The following is a 22,841-nucleotide window of genomic DNA, read 5'->3' on the forward strand; positions in this document are numbered from 1 at the left end:
CATTTTCAGCCATGTTTATCAATGACCCCTATTTCTAGGCCAGTTTTGGTATATGGACGGTGAAATATAGACTGTTCCATTCAGCTGTGCTTCGTTAATTGGGACAGTCCATATTTCACCAAATGAATATATTCACACCATGGTACGCATAAACATTGCATATTTTGTATACTATTGTATTCAAGTTTAACATGGAGGAAGGGACCAGACTTTGAAAACTCACTTGAAATGAAGCCATTTATTTTATGAAAAAACACCCCAAAATAAAACATTACCAACACAGTGGCAAATTGACAGCAAATTTTATTACAAAATAATGAAGATTTATTTTTAAAACTTGGGGAAAAAGGTTATTTAATGTCCTCATTCATATAGGCCTACCTAAGTCACTCCCCACACCCTATTTTCAACTAACAACCCTTCACTTTTGATGATAAAATCCAGGCGGTGTATCTATGCAATTAGTATAAACAAGCCTAGATAAGACGATTACTATAGAAACGTGTATAGTCTGTAGGCCTATATATATGAATACTTCTATAAACATTCATTTGAACATTGGAAATCCGGTGCTGGATGTGATACATGGTGTGGAAATGAAACAGCAGTAATGCAGTTAGTTAAAGGGGTATTCAATGATTTGTTATTGTTTGATTGACATGTAAGATTTCAATTATTCTCATGTAAAATTTAATTTGATATTTAATTTTTTGTTTCCAATAAAAAATGAGTACTGTATATTTTTGACGTTCAACAGTTCTTGAAGTAAACTTTATAAATCTAATGACCAGACTTTGAAAGCGTATACTGGAACGCATAAACGCAAAAATAATCAGCGCTACAAACTTAAACCAATGGAAGAACACAGATGAGGTCATCTCCTGGTATGCAAACATCAAAGATAAACAAAGCCATTCTTTCATCGGCTTCGATGTATGCTAATTTTACCCTTCAATTACTGAAGATCTACTGTCGAATGCCTTAAAATTTGCAGCCGCGGATGATCATATCACAGACGATTAAACGCAGATCATATTCCAGACCAAGAAATCGTTACTGTACAATAACCAAACCCCATGGTGCAAGAAGAGTAACTCAAAGTTTGATGTCACCATGGGCAGCTTCGATGGAGCTGAAACTTGTGAGCTCGTTGGTTTGTATTTGCTGTCACAATTGGAGCATATCGACATTAATGTAGGATTGGATCGCGATGATGGCCTCGCCATTTGCAAGAAAACACCACGGCAAGTAGAAAACATCAAAAAAGAGATCTGCAAAGTATTCTCCAAAAACAACCTAAATATAACAATTGAAGCCAACAAGAAAACGGTTGATTTCTTAGATATTACTCTTGACTTGCGATGGATCATATAGACCCTACATGAAGGCCAACAATAACCCCTCTATGTACATAGAGACAGCAATCACCCGCCATCCATTATAAAGAATATTCCGGACAGTATAAACAAACGCCTCACTAAAATTTCTGCAAGTGAACAGGCCTTCAAGTCTGCCATTCCGCCATATCAAACAGCTTTACAGAATAGCGGATATAGTGAGACTCTCACATTTAATGATCACCGGAGACCAAATAAAGACAACAATAAACGACAACGCTCAAGAAACATAACTTGGTTTAACCCGCCATATAGCTTAAAGCGTATCAACAAACCTTGGAAGAAAATTCTTCAACTTGCTGGACAGATGTTTCCCCCCTGGACACAAATTGCACAAACTCTTAAACAGAAATACTATCAAACTTAGTTATTGTTGCATGACCAACGTGAAACAAATTATAACTTCACACAACAGATCAATTTTGCGCAAAGCAGAACCCAAGGAACCAGATGGAAAAACTTGCAACTGTAAAGTGAAACTTGACTGTCCCCTCCAAGGCAATTGTTTAGCTTCCAGTATAATTTACCAGGCGACGGTAACTCGACTTGACAATTCACATCATGAAACATATATTGGACTAACCGCTAACTCGTTCAAAACACGCTTTAATTGCCATAAGAGCGACTTTAATAACAGTGACAAAAGGCATTCAACAACATTGAGCTTAGTACATTTGGAAATTAAAGGATAAGAAAATACCTTATTCAACTGAATGGAAATTAATCAGTCGGGCTAAGGCCTATTCAACTACCAACAAACTATGCAGACTTTGTTTAGAGGAAAAATACTTCATCATATTTAAGCCTCATCTCTCTTCACTGAACAAAAGGAATGAGCTAATAAACACTTGTAGACACAGGAAGAAGCATCTCTTGATCAACTACAACTGATCAATATATCAAGTATTGACTGTCTTCATGAACTTGAATTGCTTATAATGTTATGTAACCATTTTGACTGTAAATGTATGCCAATTAAACTGTCTAATGATCTAGCACTAGCTCGCTGGCGCTTTACGCCGGTGATCGCGTCAGCTCACCGTCGCCACTTCCAGCGGCGTGAGCATTCTGTGCATCATAATCAGTTTCCAGTGATAAGCATAATTCTGACGAGTGTAGGTCGGCTTCGGCTGGCTTGCATGAAACAATATTGTAAATAATGCTGTAATAAATCACCAAGTCTATTTTAAATGTAAATCTAATGATATGTACTTAAAGTGTATGTAGCTGGGAGGAAAAGCCATCCATCATTTGAAACTTTTGACCTTTCATATTGAAGATATAAATTGTTTTCCCCAAAACACCTAGTAATGTTTCAAAATTTTAAAATGATGGATGTTTTTTCCTCCCAACTACATACACTTTAAGTACATATCATTAGATTTACAAAGTTTACTTGAGGACTGTTAAATATCAAAAATATCAAATTTTAATAACTTGCCATAAAAGTTTATTATATCGCAAATTTAAAAAAAATCTAAATTATTTGATATCAGAAGGACATAAAATACTTGGGAGCATTTGCCCCCCCAGTATTTTTCTTGCCCCCCAGTTTGCCCCCCCTCCACTTTTGAGGCTAAACACCCAAAATTACGTAAATTTTGTCGCAAAATTTGCCGATTTTGCCACCCCCCATGCCCCCGAAAAAATTCTTGGTGCCGCCACTGCCGTATTCTTAAAGTCTCCGCCGATATATTCCAGAGAGACTAAGGCACATCCACAGAAAAGTATGAACTAAAAGTGAAATCACAGAAGTTGATTATATAATTTTCCCTTCCTTATAATTATTGCAAAAGTAATCTCACATTCAGAATTTGCCAGAGGTGGGAATGGAACCCACAAATCTCAGTTATAAATATATTAATAATATACAAAACCATTTCAAAATCAAACAATTTCACTCCCTCCAATAATACTTTATATACCATGCCAAATTAAATAGAATTAACAATCAACTTAGAATAAATATCTCTGTTTAAGATCCCAAAGTATTCCGTGATATCTACAGCTTGCCGTTGTTGCCATGGACAGTGTGCCAATTAAAAAATCAGGTCATCCAGCAGATGACCAGGTCAAGAAATCTGGTCTTCCACATATACAATGTATTTTTAAAATTTAGAAGTTTAGATTTTTTAAATCGGTTTTGGAGTGACCCTGAACCTACAATGCTAGACAAAATGGGTTGGAATGAAAAATAAAATGTGCACCTTGTAATGGCCATATTTTTGTTATTTTTAGAGTGATGAAACGGCACTTTAGTGTCAAGTCTAAAAATTACCCTCACCCCAATACCTCCCCCTGCCCTACCAAACAATGTTGGGTACTACTGATATAGTATAGTGCGTACTACTCCAAAATGTCAGGATTCAACATTGATCGGGGGAACGGGGCTCATTTGCAATACCGTACTAATTTCATTAGAACCCTTTTGTCCAGGGTTGTAGAGATAAATGCTATAAATTCGCATTTTGTGTTTTTAATACATGTGAGTCATGTTATACTCTGTTACTGATTTCAAAATGGATACAAACAAATAAAATGTATTTTGAAATCATTAACAGAGTGTGACATGAACACAAAACACTCCAAAACCGAAAAAATAAATAACTTTAAAAAAAAAGGTTTTTTATTTTTTAAGTATGAGCATCCAATAGATAACCTGCAGTGAATGAATTGCTGGTCATCTGACAGCAAATCTGGCTGTCAGGATGCCCGGATTACCACTTAATTGTCACACTAACCATGGACCATTCTAGCTGGTTTGCAGGTAAGGCCAAAAAAAATATTGTTTTGTTGCCCTCAAGTGGGAAAATGGGAAGGTTGTGTAGGACGGTCGGATTTAGTTTTTTTTTTTTTTTTTTAAACCTTCAGTTTTTAAAAATCCCCTCAAATATTAAATAATACTTCTTCAATTAGGAGACATTTGTCAATTTTGACTTCTGGATACCTGTTAGACATCAATTAAAGACTAGTCTCTCAATAAAATATTAATTTAAAGTGAAAAACTTTGATTTTTTGAACAAATCTGTAAAAATCATCAAAAAAAAAATTGCTCCCCTGATTTTCCAGGATTTAGGGTAGGACGGTTGAGGGCAACCATAGACCCTGGAAATAGAATCTTTCCAGGGTCTATGGGGCAACACAACAATTTTTTTTTTGCCTAACGGTGAGGTACAGGTTATTGTGTAAGATTTTCAGCCAACAGTTCTTGGTCAGTAACACAGAGGCAACTTTAACAGAATGGATATGAAATGTAGGACTAAAAGTTTATGCAGTTCATATTTGTTTCAGATATACAGCATTCACGACGTCTATTGGTGAATATATTGGGTCTACACCTTTTATTTAAGATCAAGAATTTCACCAATATTTAGTGCTGAGAACTCCATCAAAATGTTAAAAGAGCTCCACTGAAATCAAATTAACCTTTTTTAGCCTTATTACTAAAAATCACTGATCACCAAATATAGTTGATGATTGGTCTCTTAGCTATTAATAGATATATGGATTTATTAATTTTGTGGCAACTTTTGTTTCAAGAGAAATTTTATGTGCTTATCATATTAATTATTACTTTCATAAGGAAAATTATTATAGGGTCTTTGCAGTTCAACAACGCCTGTATGCAAGCAACTTTCCTGAAGGAACTGGCACAATTACCGATAACAGTCCAATAAGCTTACCTAATTCATTTAGGAAGACTTGCCATTTAGTACTGCCTTGCTTCATGTTATGCTTGCATGATCACAACATTCTAGGCCTAGAATATATTACCATATACCATGTATACACCATAGGTAAAGCAGGCAAAAGGTCTAGGACTTCATTCACAATTGCCATAATGTCAAAAGTTAATTCAAGAAGCTTCAAGAATATCATTGAACGAATGGACTTGCTTTTATAAGCTTTTTAAAACTTTTAAGCTTTAATTTTGAAATTTAAAAAATCAAAAAATGCAATTTTATTACTTTTTAAGTTTGTTTGAAAAAGTAGCTGTTTGTGTGTACCTTTTGCACTCATTCATAGGGATAAGCATTAGGCCAAAAAATAAAGATTGTTTGCTTGTCCTCCAGACCGACCCTAATCTGGAAAATCTGGAAAAAGGGTTTTTGTTTTTGTTTGTTTTAATGTACAAATGAATACGGAACCTTATTTTGGAAATTCAGAAGAAGTTTTTTTCTTTAAACATTTTTGACATCCAGAACGTTTATTTTACAGTTTCTACACACTTCTAAACTGTTTTAAAAACATGAATGAAGTGGTATACAGTAGAGAAATATCCCAATTCACAACTATTTGGGCTATTTATTATTAAAGGCATACAGTCATGTTTTGGCTATGACCTTTAAAAAAAAAATCCCGACCGACTGACCCAATTCTGAAAAAGTTGTGGAGGACAAGCAAACAATTTTCTTTGCCTTATGGGGTATTGGTTAGTTGTCTGTGACCACAGATAGTACTAATGGTCAGTTTGATGGTTTAATACTCTGATTTCCTGTGGTACCAGCCATGCATATGGTTGATGTCAGCCTGAAAGGAAACTTATATGGTTGATGAGTTTTGATTGGTGATTTGGGAAGGATGAGATCTAGATGAATATGTTATCTGACTTTGTCCACTCACTATTCGCCACCCAACATGTGGGTGATTTAAAGAAGTATAATTAGGGGGGGATGTCATTTTCTTCGGAAGGGGGTCATGAATATGTTGGTGACCGGAGTAAATTTTACACCCCCCCCCCCCCCATCTTGGGTCTAATTTTTTTATGCCACCCACCTTCCGCCTAGACAGACTCAAGACAAATTATTCATTGCTGAAAATAAGGCATGGAACGCACCAAAACTTAAGAGCAAAGAAAGTGTTTGGAGTGCAATTTCTCGGAACTGGTAAGGCATATAGTGATGTCAATTGGTGGAGAGGTGGTAATTGGCAGTCTCCAAATTCCAATAGGTTTTTGTCACAAAATCTACTAATTAAAAGGGCATTTTGTGATCCACAGCCTCACCCCCCCCCTACTTTTCTCAAAAAAAGTTGAGATTTTTGTACTACTGGAACCTCTAGCTACATAATGTTTATGTGCAAAATATTCTTGCAGATTTCTTGCAGGGGCCTTCCATAGAGGGTGTATGGTTTTCAACCGGAATAGCCCAATATACCTCTAGCAGCAATTAGTTCTCAATTATATTTGGGCCACAGAGGGAGGGCCAAACTCATTTAAAAGATTTCCTAGGTTTATTGTACTGCTCAAACATTCTGTAAACCATGTACCTGTTCACTGTTCAATTTACAATGAACAGGTACAAAATGGTATGCATGACACACATGCTGAGAAGGGAGCAACAGAAATGGGGCAAATGGGACAGAAAAAGCTGCTGAAAAGTGGCCATATGACTGACATTTTCGGCAACTCCCTTTAAAATCACATGATGACTAACAAGTTAATTTCAACAAGTTTTCCTGTGCAATTTGTGGAAAGCCAAAAATGAAATTTGGTCTTCCTCTATAAATGGAGACTTATATTTTGTTCTATAAAATTGCAAGTTTATTCTTATTTTATTACGGTTGAAATGACAATGTAATCAAGTTCAGTTGATGCATTTATTAAGGCGAGTCGGATGGCAGGAGCAACATTTTTCCAGTTTCCTTTATAGCTTCCTTTATAGAACTCATACCATTCCTCTTGTGTGACAGCTTTATTTGTCTCAATATTGAGTGCAAACACCGCTAGGTCATGCTCCCCCCTGGCCCGCCTTAAAGCCATATTGTAACATTAATGCTATGGACGACGCCCTCAATATTTGTCAAAATTCTTGTTTTTTACACGATTGTAATGTACTTTGGTAAAGTAACATATGTGACCGTCCAGGTCGAAACTTTGCTCCTTCAGTAAAAGGGTACATTATTTTGGCACTACATTATTTCTCTTTTTCCACATTGCTGGTATTAAATATCAAATGGTCATAATTGGCGGTCACTTCAAATCATCCCGAACTCAACGAGGTTCAGGAATGTCCTCTTATTGTTAATTGTTGGTTAACCCACCACTTGAACAGGATTTAGCCAAAGCAAACAAAGACTTGAGCTATTTACTAATTCTATACATAAGTATAAGCTTATCATCCTCTTCAACAATAGGATTAAAGATTGGTGTTTGACTGGACTAAAATGAGAAACATTGTAGGACAAATATTAGGGACATATGAATACAACCTCTATGCACATTTTGCACTGTAACTCGAAATACAATTTGCCGACTTTACGAGCGGTTTGAGATGGACGGTCACATATACCCTGCAAAAATCAAGAATTTAGGTGATGTAGTTTTGTCAGTTGACGATATTTATAATATTTATGATGGAAATATTAGTCAAATATGTATGCGATGGTCACAACACAGGACATACATGGTGTGCAGGACAGTCATACGTGCTGGTAGTAAAAATGTAATTTTCTTTGCTTTGCTCAGTTGTTTGGCTCAAAATTAAAAGTGGACATATCTGACAGTAAAAGCTAACATTGTATGGAAAAGAAATACTAATCTACTTTTTTGGAAATTTTATAATATGGCTTTAAGAATGCAGTCAAAGTTATGAGGTATACAGGGACTCTGGATATGCCAAAAGCCGTTGAAAATGGTTAACTAAAGGCACAACCCATGGTGTATATATCATGTCTTTTAGCCAGGTTTTCTAGAGAGAACTTGCGGGTCCTGGAAATGTAGAAGTTGAAGGCTCTGCATGAGGCCATTTCCTTTTAAGTTGTAGAGACATGGATTTTGCCCAACATTTTACAAATTCACAATGACTCAAAAGCTACAACATGATGGTACATGTCAAGTTAGCTCAATGGATAAGGCGTTCGACTATGGTGCGAGAGGTTGCGAGTTCGAACCCTGGTGGTGCCTAGTAATAGTATGTTCTCGTGGAAAAATTGAGTTAGCTTGAAATTCCCTTGGACAAGGAACTCACTGCTAATTTGTCTCGTTGTAACCCGTACGAAACTCGGGGAGCTGATCCTGGTTGCGATGGTTATTTGTGGAATGTCTAGGGTGTGCACTCTTGAAGCAGCAAAGTCCCTGATTTGTTGTTTATTGGTTTATGGAATGATGTGGGGCCATAGTGGTCAGCGACAACCTGTAAAGTGTGCTGAGGCTTGTGGATCAACGTCTAGGCGTTGTGCCTGTGCGTAGCGCACTATAAATCATTGTGCTTTTTTTTTTTTTTTTTTTTTTTTTTTTTTAATTTTGCTTGGATTATATTATATAGTATGTGTTGTATATATTTCTCGCAATACGGGAAGTGTATTGCTGATTTTGAGACCCTTTTAGGCTTGAATTCCAGGGCTTGTTTTCCAGTTTTAATTTCCCAGGCCAAGGGGGGAGGGGCAAGTAATTTTTGGCAGACCATTTTGAGAATTCACCACCCTAGGGGGTACACATAATTATTGCACAGCCCCTTATATGTCACAGGGTCTATAGAAATACTGAAATTTCTGACACCTGTCACATCTACACATTAATGATTAAAAGTTAACCTACAACTTACTCCACAGAGATTGTAGGCCTACTTAATATTTCTTTCTAATCAAATATTGGTCATACATATTATAGGCCTACTAGGCCTAGAAGAAGTTAACCACTCACTCCACAGAGATGGTAGGCCCACTTAATATTGTAACTGAATATAGGCCTACATATAACTAGGCCTAGGGCCTACCGATGGAACAACTGATATAAGTTTGCACCCAGGGTGCCGTTTTGCCCCATAGGGGGGTTCCGTTTTGCCCCGATAGTTGGGCAAAACGGATTTTTGTTTTTGAAAATATTTCTTCATTTTTATAAAAAAATTGTAAGATTCAAGTTATATTGGTTAATGGTATATTAAAGGTAAATACAAACTTCAACTGAACATATAATTTTTACAGTCATATTACTTATGGTGACGTCACAGAGCATCCTCAAAGTTAAGTGTTCCGTTATGCCCCACCTGCCCCTACATCTTACATGATCTGTATCATTTATATCCACAGTAATCTCATTTAAAATTTAGCATGTTATACACTACTTTGTCAATTCTGGTAAAGATTTGTCATTCCGGCGGCCATTTTGAAAAAAAAAGCGCCCTCAGTATTTGACATCAACTTGAACAACTATAACGAAAGACAAAGATAAAAAGACAAGTTTGCGTCTGACGTCACTGTCAATCAAATTCTCTACGATCTTTGATTGGCTAATAGCGCGTATAAGGAAGGTCGATTCATCTGGCTGGTGCCGATCGGAGAAAAGGAATAGCAGTGAATGGCGAAAATTACATACTCTTACAAGGCAAAAAGCATCTTTTCTAGGCATTGTGGACATGGTGCCTTCACCAAAGAAAGTTTCCTACTATTAAGACCTAACTTTTGAGATGGTTTGCATGTTTAATGGTGCAAAATTATCAATAAGGCGCCCGGTTTTACCGCCGTGTTCAGCAACTCATATCATCACAACACTTGTAAACAAACCATGCTCGGAGTTTGATTGACAGATGACGTCAGACACAAACTAGTCTTTTTATCTTTGTCTTTCATTATAATGGGTTCATTAACAAGGTCTGCATACTAAATCAGACTTACCAACATTTCTGAGGCAGTTTATACATAACCTTTTGATTTTTATAGCCTTTTTTATCATTTTCGCAGCCATTTTGAAAAAGCGCCCTCAAGTGATGAAAATTGTCACTGAGAATTTCAAACTAAGTTGGAATCAACTCCCTATGGGTTCACTAACAAGGTCTATATAAAAAGTCAGACTTGGCATAAGAAGTAGAATACGTGTGCCCCCTGACTATTGTACACTAGGCCTATATAAAGGGAATGAGGGCCCTAGCTGAAGGGTAAATACACTACTCTGGTTACACCACTGATCATCAGCAAAGTTTAATTAAATGTGACTTTACTTTGATATGATTCTGGCGTATAGATACAGATGTTAAATGTCATGACACTAGACCAAACTTGAGCGAAAAATTAAACTTAATGGCCTATCAGGAAGGGGGTCAGGGACAGCTTCAAACATAAAACAACCAAGCTGCTCCCGTGATTAATCTGAAACGAGATTGCAGATTTGATTTTTGCACTTGTCCCAAACAGAGGAAAATCCTGTAATATATACATCTGTACAGGCCTCTTCATCCTAGCTGGCCAAAAGCAGACTGGTACCCCCTTTAAATTAATTTTTGGAGGCTGTTTTAGATCAATTTCACAAAAAGTTCCATAATTTGTGGTATAGCCTATTTTTCTAAAATTTTAGATTTTTTGGCCCAATTTTCTTATTTTTTACTGATAAAGCAGATCTTCTACCAATTTATGGCACCCCCTATGGACCTGTATCTGTAAAATGACTAGGAACATCACTGGAAGGTTAAGCTTTGTCACCAGGGGGGGCAAAAGAAAAGAACCAAAAAAGATTGGTGTTTGACTGGACTAAAATGAGAAACATTGTAGGACAAATATTAGGGACATATGAATACAACCTCTATGCAAATTTTGCACAGGAACTCGATATACTATTGGCCGACTTTACGAGCGGTTTGAGATGGACGGTCACATATACCCTGCAAAAATCAAGAATTTAGGTGATGTAGTTTTGTCAGTTGACGATATTTATAATATTTATGATGGAAATATTTGTCAAATATGTATGCGATGGTCACAACACAGGACATACATGGTATGCAGGACGGTCATACGTGCTGGTAGTAAAAATGTAATTTTCTTTGCTTTGCTCAGTTGTTCGGCTCAAAATTAAAAGTGGACATATCTGACAGTAAAAGCTAACATTGTATGGAAAAGAAATACTAATCTACTTTTTTGGAAATTTTACAATATGGCTTTAAGAATGCAGTCAAAGTTATGAGGTATACAGGACTCTGGATATGCCAAAAGCCGTTGAAAATGGTTAACTAAAGGCACAACCCATGGTGTATATATCATGTCTTTTAGCCAGGTTTTCTAGAGAGAACTTGCGGGTCCTGGAAATGTAGAAGTTGAAGGCTCTGCATGAGGCCATTTCCTTATGCTGTAGAGACATGGATTTTGCTCAACATTTTACAAATTCACAATGACTCAAAAGCTACAACATGATGGTACATTTAATTTTGCTTGGATTATATTATATAGTATGTGTTGTATATATTTCTTGCAATACGGGAAGTGTATTGCTGATTTTGAGACCCTTTTAGGCTTGTATTCCAGGGCTTGTTTTCCAGTTTGAATTTCCCAGGCCAAAGGGGGGGGGGGCAAGTAATTTTTGGCAGACCATTTTGAGAATTCACCACCCTAGGGGGTACACATAATTATTGCACAGCGCCTTATATGGCACAGGGTCTATAGAAATACTGACAATTCAGACACCTGTCACATCTACACTTGTAAGGATGCTACATGTACACTAGGCCTATATCAGTCTGTCCCTGACGGTAACACATCATTTGTTACGGTCAGCCATAACACATTGGAGAATTCAAAATGAGGCTGAGGTCAAACTAGGGTCAAATCTGGAAATGTTATGGCTAACGGTAACAAATATGTGTTACGGATATCCGTAACACAATAAAAGTGTTACTGCCAACCGTAACATTTTTCATAAGAATGGTAAAAACACTCCACAGTCTAAAACGTCCCCATTCTTAATAAAATGCCCCCCACAAAATCTATATGAATAAATACTTCAACTAATACCCTAATAACTTACTTATGTCAATTCAATTAAGATATTTTGATTCCTTCATTATTAAATCAGTCCTCAAAGCTGAAGGACAATATGCGTGAATCAATCCATTTTACTCCCCTATCCAGCTAAATAAAGCTGTGGCCTTGTACATAACATCCAGTTATATCGCTAGTAGTATATCTCTTCACCAGAATCCAACTTATCACTCTAAAGGTGCATAAATACGGACTTATTTATCAGAATGGGTCAAAAAAGCAGAGATTGGCAATATGTTACGGTTAGCCATAACAGAGATGTGATTTGTTATGGCTAACGGTAACAAACTAATGTGTTACCGTTATGAGTACTGGGACAGACTGTATATAGGGGGAATGAGGGCCCTAGCTCAAGGGGTAAATACACTACTCTGGTTACACCACTGATCATCAGCAAAGTTTAATTAAATGTGACTTTACTTTGATATGATTCTGGCGTATAGATACAGATGTTAAATGTCATGACACTAGACCAAACTTGAGCGAAAACATTAACTTAATGGCCTATCAGGAAGGGGGTCAGGGACAGCTTCAAACATAAAACAACCAAGCTGCTCCCGTGATTAATCTGAAACGAGATTGCAGATTTGATTTTTGCACTTGTCCCAAACAGAGGAAAATCCTGTAATATATACATCTGTACAGGCCTCTTCATCCTAGCTGGCCAAAAGCAGACTGGTACCCCCTTTAAATTAATTTTTGGAGGCTGTTTTTAGATCAATTTCACAAAAAGTTCCAAAATTTGTGGTATAGCCTATTTTTCTAAAATTTTAGATTTTTTTGGCCCAATTTTCCTATTTTTTACTGATAAAGCAGATCTTCTACCAATTTATGGCACCCCCTATGGACCTGTATCTGTAAAATGACTAGGAACATCACTGGAAGGTTAAGCTTTGTCACCAGGGGGGGCAAAAGAACCAAAATTACATAAATGTCCTCTTTTTTAGGCACTTTCGTGCAAAATTTGTTGATCCCCCAAATGCCCCCCGAAAAAATTCCTGGTGCTGTCACTGTATGTACCTGTCAATAGACCCCTTTTCTGAAGTCTGATATATCCAATGACCTCCTTTTTTTAAAGTGCTACCAATGACCCCCTTGTTTCTAGATTTGTCGACCCTCTTTTTTTCTTGAATTTTATCATCAACATCAAATATTGAATATCAAATTTTCTACCTGAAGACCAATTTCATACCAAATGACCCCTTTCAAAATTTCAAACCCAATGACCCTCCTCCCCTTTTTTAAAACAACATTTACAGGCGATAGACTTCCCAAAGCTGGAAGGTACATACCTGTCATTCCTATAAAGTTGAGTGCCCCCTCTCAAAGCTTACTTGGTTCCTACAATTTATTTTTGTGTTCCAGATGGGATGCTGGAGAGTGGGGCGAATGCAGCCGTTCATGCGGTCAAGGACGCCAGATACGTAGCGTTGTGTGTAAGCAAACGTACACTCAGTCGCTGACGACTACCGTGGCTAGCGATAGATGCGACCCAAGTACTAAACCTAACAATGTGCAGGACTGTAAACTGGAATCTTGTGCTGCTTGGAGGTCTGGGGAATGGGGCGAGGTAAGTAATGGAGTCACCATGTACCCCCAAGTCATTTACATTGTTTAGTAAAGATGCAAATGTGGATGTACTGCTGGTGATCAGCGATTGCGTAAAGTGGTGAGGTCTCGCTGATGAACCAATGGGTAAACTGTCTTGTTGAAATTTGATCAGCCAATCGGTGTGAATGTTTATCACCTCTGATGTGTTTACGCTTGTGTATACGCTCAGCTCACAGCACTGACCATGGAAATAATAAGAAATTAACTTTAAGTTGAGTAATTCACTATTGCTTTGGTGGTTTTTTTTCAGTGTTCTGCACAATGTGGGGAAGGTACTAAAGAACGACAAGTCAAGTGTGTGGATGAACGAAACGAGGAGCTTGCAGACGAAGCGTGTGAAGGTCTGTCTAAACCATCTACTACACTATCATGTGATAATGGCGGTTGTGTAGCTAAATGGTTTGCATCAGATTGGTCACAATTGGTGAGTATCATGTTATGAGGTGTGTAAGAATGACCAAATGTGGTGTGATCAAGCAAAATCAGTCTCACGTCAGACATATCCAATTTTCAGTTTTTATAGGATTGTAAACAACATTTGCAAAGCTACATTTATCAGAAAACCCCATTGAATTCAGACAATCAGTTCAAAAGATATGAGCAATTATAAGAGTTTCCAAAACAGAAGGAAACAAAAGGAAATACTTCCTTTGTTTGACTATATCTCAAATTATATATTTCAGACTTCTGACTGATTTTGCTTGATCACATCACAAATGAACTTACAAGTGAAGCTTAAGAAAATCTTTCCAACCCATCAAAATAATACAGAATCATAATGGTGTGTTTTGCTTCTCAAAGAGACAATACATATATAAAAAAGCATCACTCGGTGGCATCAGCAATGGGTAAAATAGTTAGCATGTTGATATTATATGATAATGTCACTTAGCTCATGGCTGGGTATAATGCAAAGGGACTGATGCTGTAATGTGGAATTGGAAAAAAATACAATGGCAGATACCTTGATGACACATAGAACACAAATAAGCACACACAGGTACACAAAACCTACTCTTCTCTTCATGTCTGTGAAGCTATTTCCTTATTCCCATGTAGATTTAATTTGAAGTACAGAACAAATGTGATGTGATCAAGAAACTAAACTTTACTGAAGAAAATTGATTTTTTTTTCTAAAACACTGTTCATCTTATGTATTATTTGTTTTCAATACTGTAATGAGCAATAATGTGAAATGACAAAAAAAGGGGGCATTGATTGTGTCTGCCAGAGATGTCATCAGATCAGAAATTAAGGCTCAGCGGCACAAAGATGTATGTCCATTAGCTGCCATAATGTATCCATACTGCCTAGGGGTTAGCAGCACAAACATGTTTGTCCAGTAGCGTAAACAATTTGTTTTAGACCAGTTGCATATAGATCATGTCCAGTAGTTGGTCTATAAATTATTGCATCTAGATAACCCAGGGCTCAGTGGCACAAAGACGTATGTCCATTACATCAACAATGGAGTTAAGTCTTTTTGCTGCCAAGCCCTATGGGGGATACAATTTTTGTGCTGCTTTCATTCATACGGCAGTTAATGGACTTCCATCTTTGTGCCATTGAATTCTAGCGGCTGAACTATTTAAAAAGCAGTTATTCAAGGATGCTGGATGCAGCCAGTCCCGGGGCAGCCAGTATGCGTTGACATTCAAGCATCACCTGGCACAGGTTGTAACTTGGAGAATGTGTGTCAACTATGTAACACTAACAAATGCAAGCAGTATCAAGTTATTATTGAATATTATTATGGCATTGCTATATAATGACAGTGTGTTTTGATAACATCAAGTTATTGAATAACTGCAGGGATGGAGTTACTGTATCAGCATGTTAGAATGGGCTTGAACTTATGCCAAGAGGAAGTTTGTTTAGTTGTGAGTTAGTTAGTTTGGTTTAGTGTGGCTGTTCCTAATGACATAAGTCGGGACATAAGTAGGTTTTCTATGATTGTATTGACCTGTTAATATATATATTGGAGCGATTGCCGAATAGGGTGCAACTCTACTAGTCTTATTACAAGACTGCCCTACCCCAACCCTAAAGCCTAACCCTAAACTCTGTAAATGAGGACTGGACTCAAGTCTAGCAAGTTGCACCCTATTCGGTAATTGTACCTATTTGTTTGGTGTTATTTGAGATATGATGTTAAAGTATAACTAGTGTGTAGCTGGACAGGCATGGAGCATGGTGTAGCTCCTTTAAACAGTCACATCAACTACTATTCTTTGTAGTTTATGGTCATAATCAGACTCCGTCACTGGCAGTGAGGTTTTTTGCGTGTGTATTGGGTCTTTCTGTGTTGAGTCTAGAAGCAGAATTGTACCATCTCATCTGGTGTCCTGCAGAGCTAACACCTGCTCCATTGCTGTGATCATTGATTTGATCACATTGATCTCAGTATCATACCATGGTTTAAGTATGTCAAGGTACATGCAAACACACTAGATATACCCATCAATTTGACACAACCTGATCCAACCAAGGCAAGAGCGGCAATTTTGACAATTTAGTTACCCCATCCTCAACTTGCATGCTGCACAGTTTGCTATTGCTCAAATCCATAGATTTGTGTGTTGCAAAATTGTTTCTTCCCAGGATTTTAAATGCATTTTATTCTCCCTATTTTTAACTCTATCTCCATTTCACAAATCCTTGTTTGGCCTGGCTGGATCAGGTTGCGTCAAAATTGAAATACTACTTTGAGAAAACCATTTTGGTCTTGAACCAGTTCAGCCAATAGCTTATACCCCTCTCAAAGTTGGTATAAAATCCTGGTCATACTGATAAAAGCCTCTATGGTCATTAACCTTATTCTTAATTGATTGTAATAATACATGTCATATTCACTTCCATGATTGTGATGGCATGCTATCATTATTATTGAGCTGAGCCAGTAAGCAATGCAGGAGCTCTCACTGTCGATTGGCTACCATAATATGTGATACAATCAGATCAAAATTATTAATAATGAAATTGAAAAATAGGCAAAAATAAGAATTTAAATAAAAACATAAAAAAATGGGCACATAAAAATGTGCTAACTCAGCAACCAAGTATGCCAGGAACTTTCAGCATCAGTACCCGTAGGTACTGAGCAAGTCAGTATTAAGGGACACAACTCAATTATCAAAATTCTGACTTTGGTGTGGGTGGATCAGATCGTGTTATATATGTGACCGTCCATGGCGAATGAGCCGTAAATTCCTCCCCCGGTCAATTTTGTTTTATTTCGTGTTTAAAAAATAAACATCATAAACTTAAAAATGGTATATAATTTGACTTCAAACGATATCCAGAAGCGGGGTTATGGTTTGTTAAACTTTGCTCCTTCAACAAAATTATAGCTTTTTACATTTTTACATGTGTCTCTTTTTCCACATTGTTGGCAATAAATATCAAACAGTCATAATTGGCGGTCATTTCAAATCATCCCCAAGTCAACGAGGTTTAAGAAAGTTCTCTCATTGTTAATTGTTGGTTATGCATACCTGTACAAAATACAATGCCTGGTAGCCCACCACTTGAACAGGATTGAGCAATATAAGCAAACAAAGACCAGAGCTATTAAAAGTTCTATAGCCATCTAAGGTAGAAGCTTATTATCCACTTCAACAATAGGATTATTGATTAGTTTTTGACTATCGAAATGAGACGGATGTCGGGCCAGCTTAAGTTACTGATGATTATGACCTTCGTACACATTTTACACAGTAACTCAGAATACAATTTAGGGAATTTACGGCTCATTTGTGCTGCCGGTGCCGGGTCACATATTGTATAAAAATGAAAATGTATCAACTTAAAATCTAAATGTCCCTTTAATGCACAGTGTTCTTGTATGAGATTAGCAGCACCTTTAAAAGTTAAATTTGTGCATAAAATTGAATTTGTTTTTATGAACAGCAGTGTTTTTGTATATCACAATATCTTAGTCCATTTCATAGTGATTGATTTAGATTATTAAAATAAAAGATTGTATAAAAATGTTTCTTCCAACATCTGATCTGACAATAACATAAGACAACCTTTGGATGAGTTGCATAGCCAAGGGGGGGGGGGGCTGCTCCCCTGTGAGAAGTCTTGACCCCCCCCCCCTCCCCGTGGGATGCTTTAACAATATTTTAGGCCTTGTTTGTACTTTTTAGACCATTTTTTGACCATTTTTGTCAAAGTTTTTCCCCTTGATAGTTGCCCTGCCTCACTGTGCCCCCTCTGAAAAAGACCTGTTTATGCCACTGCTTTGGATTATACTGTATGTGTGGTGCAAGAAAGCATCCTCTCATGATGCAGTGCAGCATATTATATGATGTGCCATGTCAAAAACAGACACTTTTGGGCAGGCTATCAATTTTGAGGTTTTTACATATCTTAAATATAGAGATATTTTGTTCCTAACGCCGTTATCCCCAATGAAATTGGACATTCCTAAGCAAAGATATTGAGTTCGTAAGTTATTGTATTATAAAATTGGAAATTGAGATATTGGTCTTTAAAAATATTATTGACAATGTTGTGAGTAGGAATTACCTTGGAAAATGTCTCAAAAAATACAACATGCCAGTTTCATTCCGGTCTGAAACCATCAGACAATATTTTAAACATTAATAACATCACAAATTGGCAACAAACCCAAATTGTGAAAAAATCACCCCCCGGCAGATTTTTGGCTATTTCTCCATTTACAATCCTGCCCAAAAGTGTCTGCTTTTGATATACCATGTCACTTATTGAAGACGTTTTTGATGTGCCCATCATTGCCCATGACATCAAATCATTTAGTCTTTATAGTTGGATATGACACCTCAAAGATACAGCTATTTCAAAAAGGTTAATTTAACACTTTAATACAGGAAGTAATTTCATATTGAATATTACAACCAATTGAATAGGATGAGTTGGAGGTGAGTTTAAGGGATGGTCTTGTGGTGAAGAAAGGTTGATCATTTTGTTTGCTTGTTTGTTTGTTTGTGGTTAGCAATTTCTTACTTTCTTCATGTAATGAACAAGCCATCAAGACTTATTTTCAAACTAACAAAGCTAAATAAGCTTTTCTGTGAAAAGAAATTTAGTGGTTCTTAAAATTGTATGCATAAACTATAAATAACAAACTTTCGGGCCTCATAACTGCTAAATTGTTGGTCAAAAGTATAAATATATAAAATGGCAAAGATTTGATAATTCATCTGTGAGGTCAAATTTGGGCCAAAATGCTAATTTTTGGCCCAAACACTGGGTTTTTGGCCCACTTCTTTTTCATTAATCGTAACAAAAAAGATCTTGGGCCAAAAATTTTTTTAATTGATTTTTAAAAACTAGATCAAAATATGTAGGAGCCATTTTTTTATTTTTTTGAATTTCGACCAATTTTGAGAAATTTGCACCAAAAATGGTCAAAAAATGCTGAATTTTCAAAAAAATCATAAAAAAGCCTGATTTTTGCCCAAATTTCAAATATTTTTGGTGAAGTTGGTCAAAATAAAAAAACACCTCCTAGATATTTTTATTTAGTTTTTAAAAATTAATAAAAAAAAATTTGTTGGCCCAAGAATTTTTTTGTTACGTTTAACAAAAAAGAACCGTTATTTTTGGGATTTTGGGCCCAAAATGGCATTTTTGCCCAAATTTGACCTCACAGATGAATTGATCAAGTCTTTGCCATTCTAAATATGTGTACTTTTATGTATACATGTATATTATGTATGACGAAAAATCGATAATATGTTACATACAATATCTAGCAGAAATATATTATCGATTTTACGTGATCAAACATTCGTTAGAACTTAAACATGACTGGAAATAGAATGGCAATAGATTAAATAACGTACATATTGTACATACAATATTGTACGTACAATAACAAGTTTGTATACTGCTTTAATCTTTCAAACAAATTCAGGTCACAGTTGCATTAATCTTGAATCAGTATATTCAAAAGGCAATAGAAATAATTTTCAAACTGATAATTGAAAATGACAATTACAATTACAAAAAAAGAGAAAACTCAGCTCTTTAACTTGCTTTATCTATCTATGTAATAAAGTTGAATTACTTGTTGGCTTGCGTGCTTCATAAATTGGCCATGATAAGGTCAATCACACCATTATTATTGGCTAATGAATGCTTGTTAGATGCCCAAATTGTATCTGCTGGGCAATAATGTCATAGTTACCCCAAGGAGATCAGCACTTGAGATTTCATATGTACACAGTCGGGCTACTTTCTCACTTAAAGAACAGTAAATCACAGTCGGAATCTATCTATGAGATGGAATGATGTGTAGACGGACTCTTCCTGACTATATACGTTTCTATTACATTATCACGCGATATTGCTTTGCTTTTATTCAGTTGCGGCATATTACAATAAAGTAAACTATATTAACAATATGTGACGTGTCATGTCAAAAGGAGACACTTTTGGGCAGGATTGTGAATGGAGAAATAGCCAAAAATCTGCCAGGGGGTGATTTTTTCACAATTTGGGTTTGTTGCAAATTTGTGATGTTATTATTGTTAAAAATATTGTCTGAGAGTTTCAGACCGGATTATGACTGGCATCTTGTATTTTTTGAGACATTTTTCAAGGTAATTGCTACTCTCAACATTGTTAATAATATTTTTAAATGCCGATATCTCAATTTCCAACTTTCTAATACCATAACTTGTGAACTCAATATCTTCGCTTAGGAATGTCTGATTTCATTGGGGAAAACGGCGTTGTGGAGCAAAATATCTCTATATTTAAGATATGTAAAAACCTCAAAATTGATAACCTACCCAAAAGTGTCTCCTTTTGACATGACACGTCACATATATCCTGTGGTATATGTCACTGTATTGTGGCATTCGTAGTTTAATAGGTCACCACCTGACCTTGATTTTGAATAACCAATCGGGATCATGGAAGGTTTTGATATCCCAGCCAACTTGAAGACATTAACTGTCTGCAATGACCTGAAACTAAAATCGGCAAATTGAGATGGGACAAATTGAATCAGGTCATGCTTAAAAATAATTAGTCTGAATTTTTGTCAGTTTTTGAGTTCAATCTAGAGGCTGGGATTTCAATGTACAGACTGGAGCGTACCACATATTTAAGCCTTACTAAAGGTTTTCATAGAAACCAAAAATAATGCGATATATTGACAGTTGTCTACCCAGCTCCAGATGTACGCATTCAAAGATCTAACACTACCCTACACCATGCATAACTCAGCTAGCCCAACCAGAAATCCCAGCCTGTAGATTGAACTCAAAAACTGACAAAAGCTTATTGTCCCCTTCAACAATAGGATTTTATTCTTTTGGTCAATAGGGTATATCATTGATTAGGGCGAATTGGAAAGTCAACTCTATTTCTTGCCTAACGGTAGATAGCCAAGCCATATGATTCGTTGCATGGTGTATATCTATTGGTTAGTTTTCCACCTGTACAAAAATAATTATTTACCTGGTGTTGACTCTGTGCACTGTTACATCACTATTTATCATGAGGTGGACATGAATGCAAATCATTCTTAAGAATTAAAAGTAAAGTATAAAGGGGATTGGGTTTTTATAGGCACAGACCATGCACAGACATACATAATGGAGTAATCCAACCCTGCAATCCAACATACAGGGCCTGATACATAGAATTTCATTGGGCTATTCCAGTTAAAATCCATACACCCCAATGGAAGACATGACCTTACTCTCCCACACATGCAGGGTGTAGATTTCAAATGGAGTCACTCATTCAGATAAGCCCATTTGAACTTCACCATCCCCCGCTCCCACCCGTGTGGGAGATTTAATATTAAATACGGGGGTGTATGGATTTGAACTGGAATAGCCCAATTCTCCTGTGTCCCCGCTGTTGTAATTACTGTCATTCTTTTATTATCATGATTGTATGTTTACTTGCAATTAACCACCAACAGACAAGAAGATTCACACCTATAACACAAATGTATTATTGCAGCTGTTCTCATTGAATGAAATGTGAGAAATTACATCAAGGGTGTCAAGTATGTCATGACCTATGTGATATGTTAAAGATGTCATGTTGTGGTCAAAAGGGTGATGTCAAGGGCAATTTTTTGCTTTATAGCATCAGCACATTTTGGAGCTCATTATAGTACAAATGGTGGGGGGGGTGGCATCCAAGATATAAAAGACCCCTTTCCTGAAAAAAGATGCTTGTAAAAATCTACCATGCAATGTTCAATTTTGAATGAACTCATACAACTTGATTATATTACAAACTTTGTATTGAAGCCTGCAAAATGTAATTTTTTGGGGTGTATTTATCAAAAATTTTGGGCCGAATTGTGCCATTTTTTTACAGACAAATCAGACCTTTTAGCGAGATTTTGTTTTAATTTTCCTGTTTTTCACCCATTATAGCATTTGCTCAAAAAGCAAAGTGAAGTGGTAAATAAAAAAAAAAAGCCATGTGGGTCTTGTCGGCAGGGGAAGTTACGACTTTTGAATTCACGCAAAATATTAGGTCACAGTGAAACAAAGCATAGAATTAGGACTAGAGTAGGACAAAAGGCAGATTTGAGTGTGGTTAAGCTGTTTTCAAAGTGAGATTTGAGAAAAGCTATGTGGGTGATGTCAGCAAGGAAGTTGTCACTCTTGAGTTAAGGCCAAAGTGGGGAGCCAGAGTAAAACAAATTTTAACACAAAGGAATGCATAAGCAAGATTTTGAATATACCAAGTCACAAAATTGTATCAAAATTACAGTATTTCCTACTATAATAATCCTTGTTTTGTTGTAGCTGTAGTAAACTAGACTCCATGACAGCAGTGCCTTGAAATCCAATCGCTTATTTATCAACTGAAAATGCATCTAAATTTGCTTTGTATGTTTGCTCCTAGTGTTCCAGTGAGTGTGGTGGAGGAGACCGAGCAAGGGATGTTGTCTGCGCTACAGAAGGATATGGATCTGTGTTAGATGATGAGCAGTGCCACTCAGACCAGAAACCAAGAGATAATAAGATGTGTAATAATATGCCATGTGGAGCCAAATGGTTTGCTTCTATGTGGGGTCAGGTTGGTTTTATTTCATTGTTTGTTGCTATTATATTTTG

The 22,841-nt window shown here is 36.5% G+C and overlaps 1 protein-coding gene across 1 annotated transcript in view; it reads left to right on the top strand.

Moving 5' to 3' along the window:
• LOC140159656 (thrombospondin type-1 domain-containing protein 4-like) overlaps positions 1-22,841 on the top strand; it is a 344,014-nt gene that overhangs the window by 301,219 nt on the left and 19,954 nt on the right. The window contains 3 exon segments of the mRNA XM_072183151.1: positions 13,509-13,713; positions 14,005-14,178; positions 22,630-22,803. Coding sequence (XP_072039252.1) covers positions 13,509-13,713; positions 14,005-14,178; positions 22,630-22,803 — 553 coding nt within the window.

The sequence above is a fragment of the Amphiura filiformis genome, chromosome 8, assembly GCF_039555335.1.
Source record: "Amphiura filiformis chromosome 8, Afil_fr2py, whole genome shotgun sequence".
Classification (NCBI taxonomy): Eukaryota; Metazoa; Echinodermata; class Ophiuroidea; order Amphilepidida; family Amphiuridae; genus Amphiura; species Amphiura filiformis.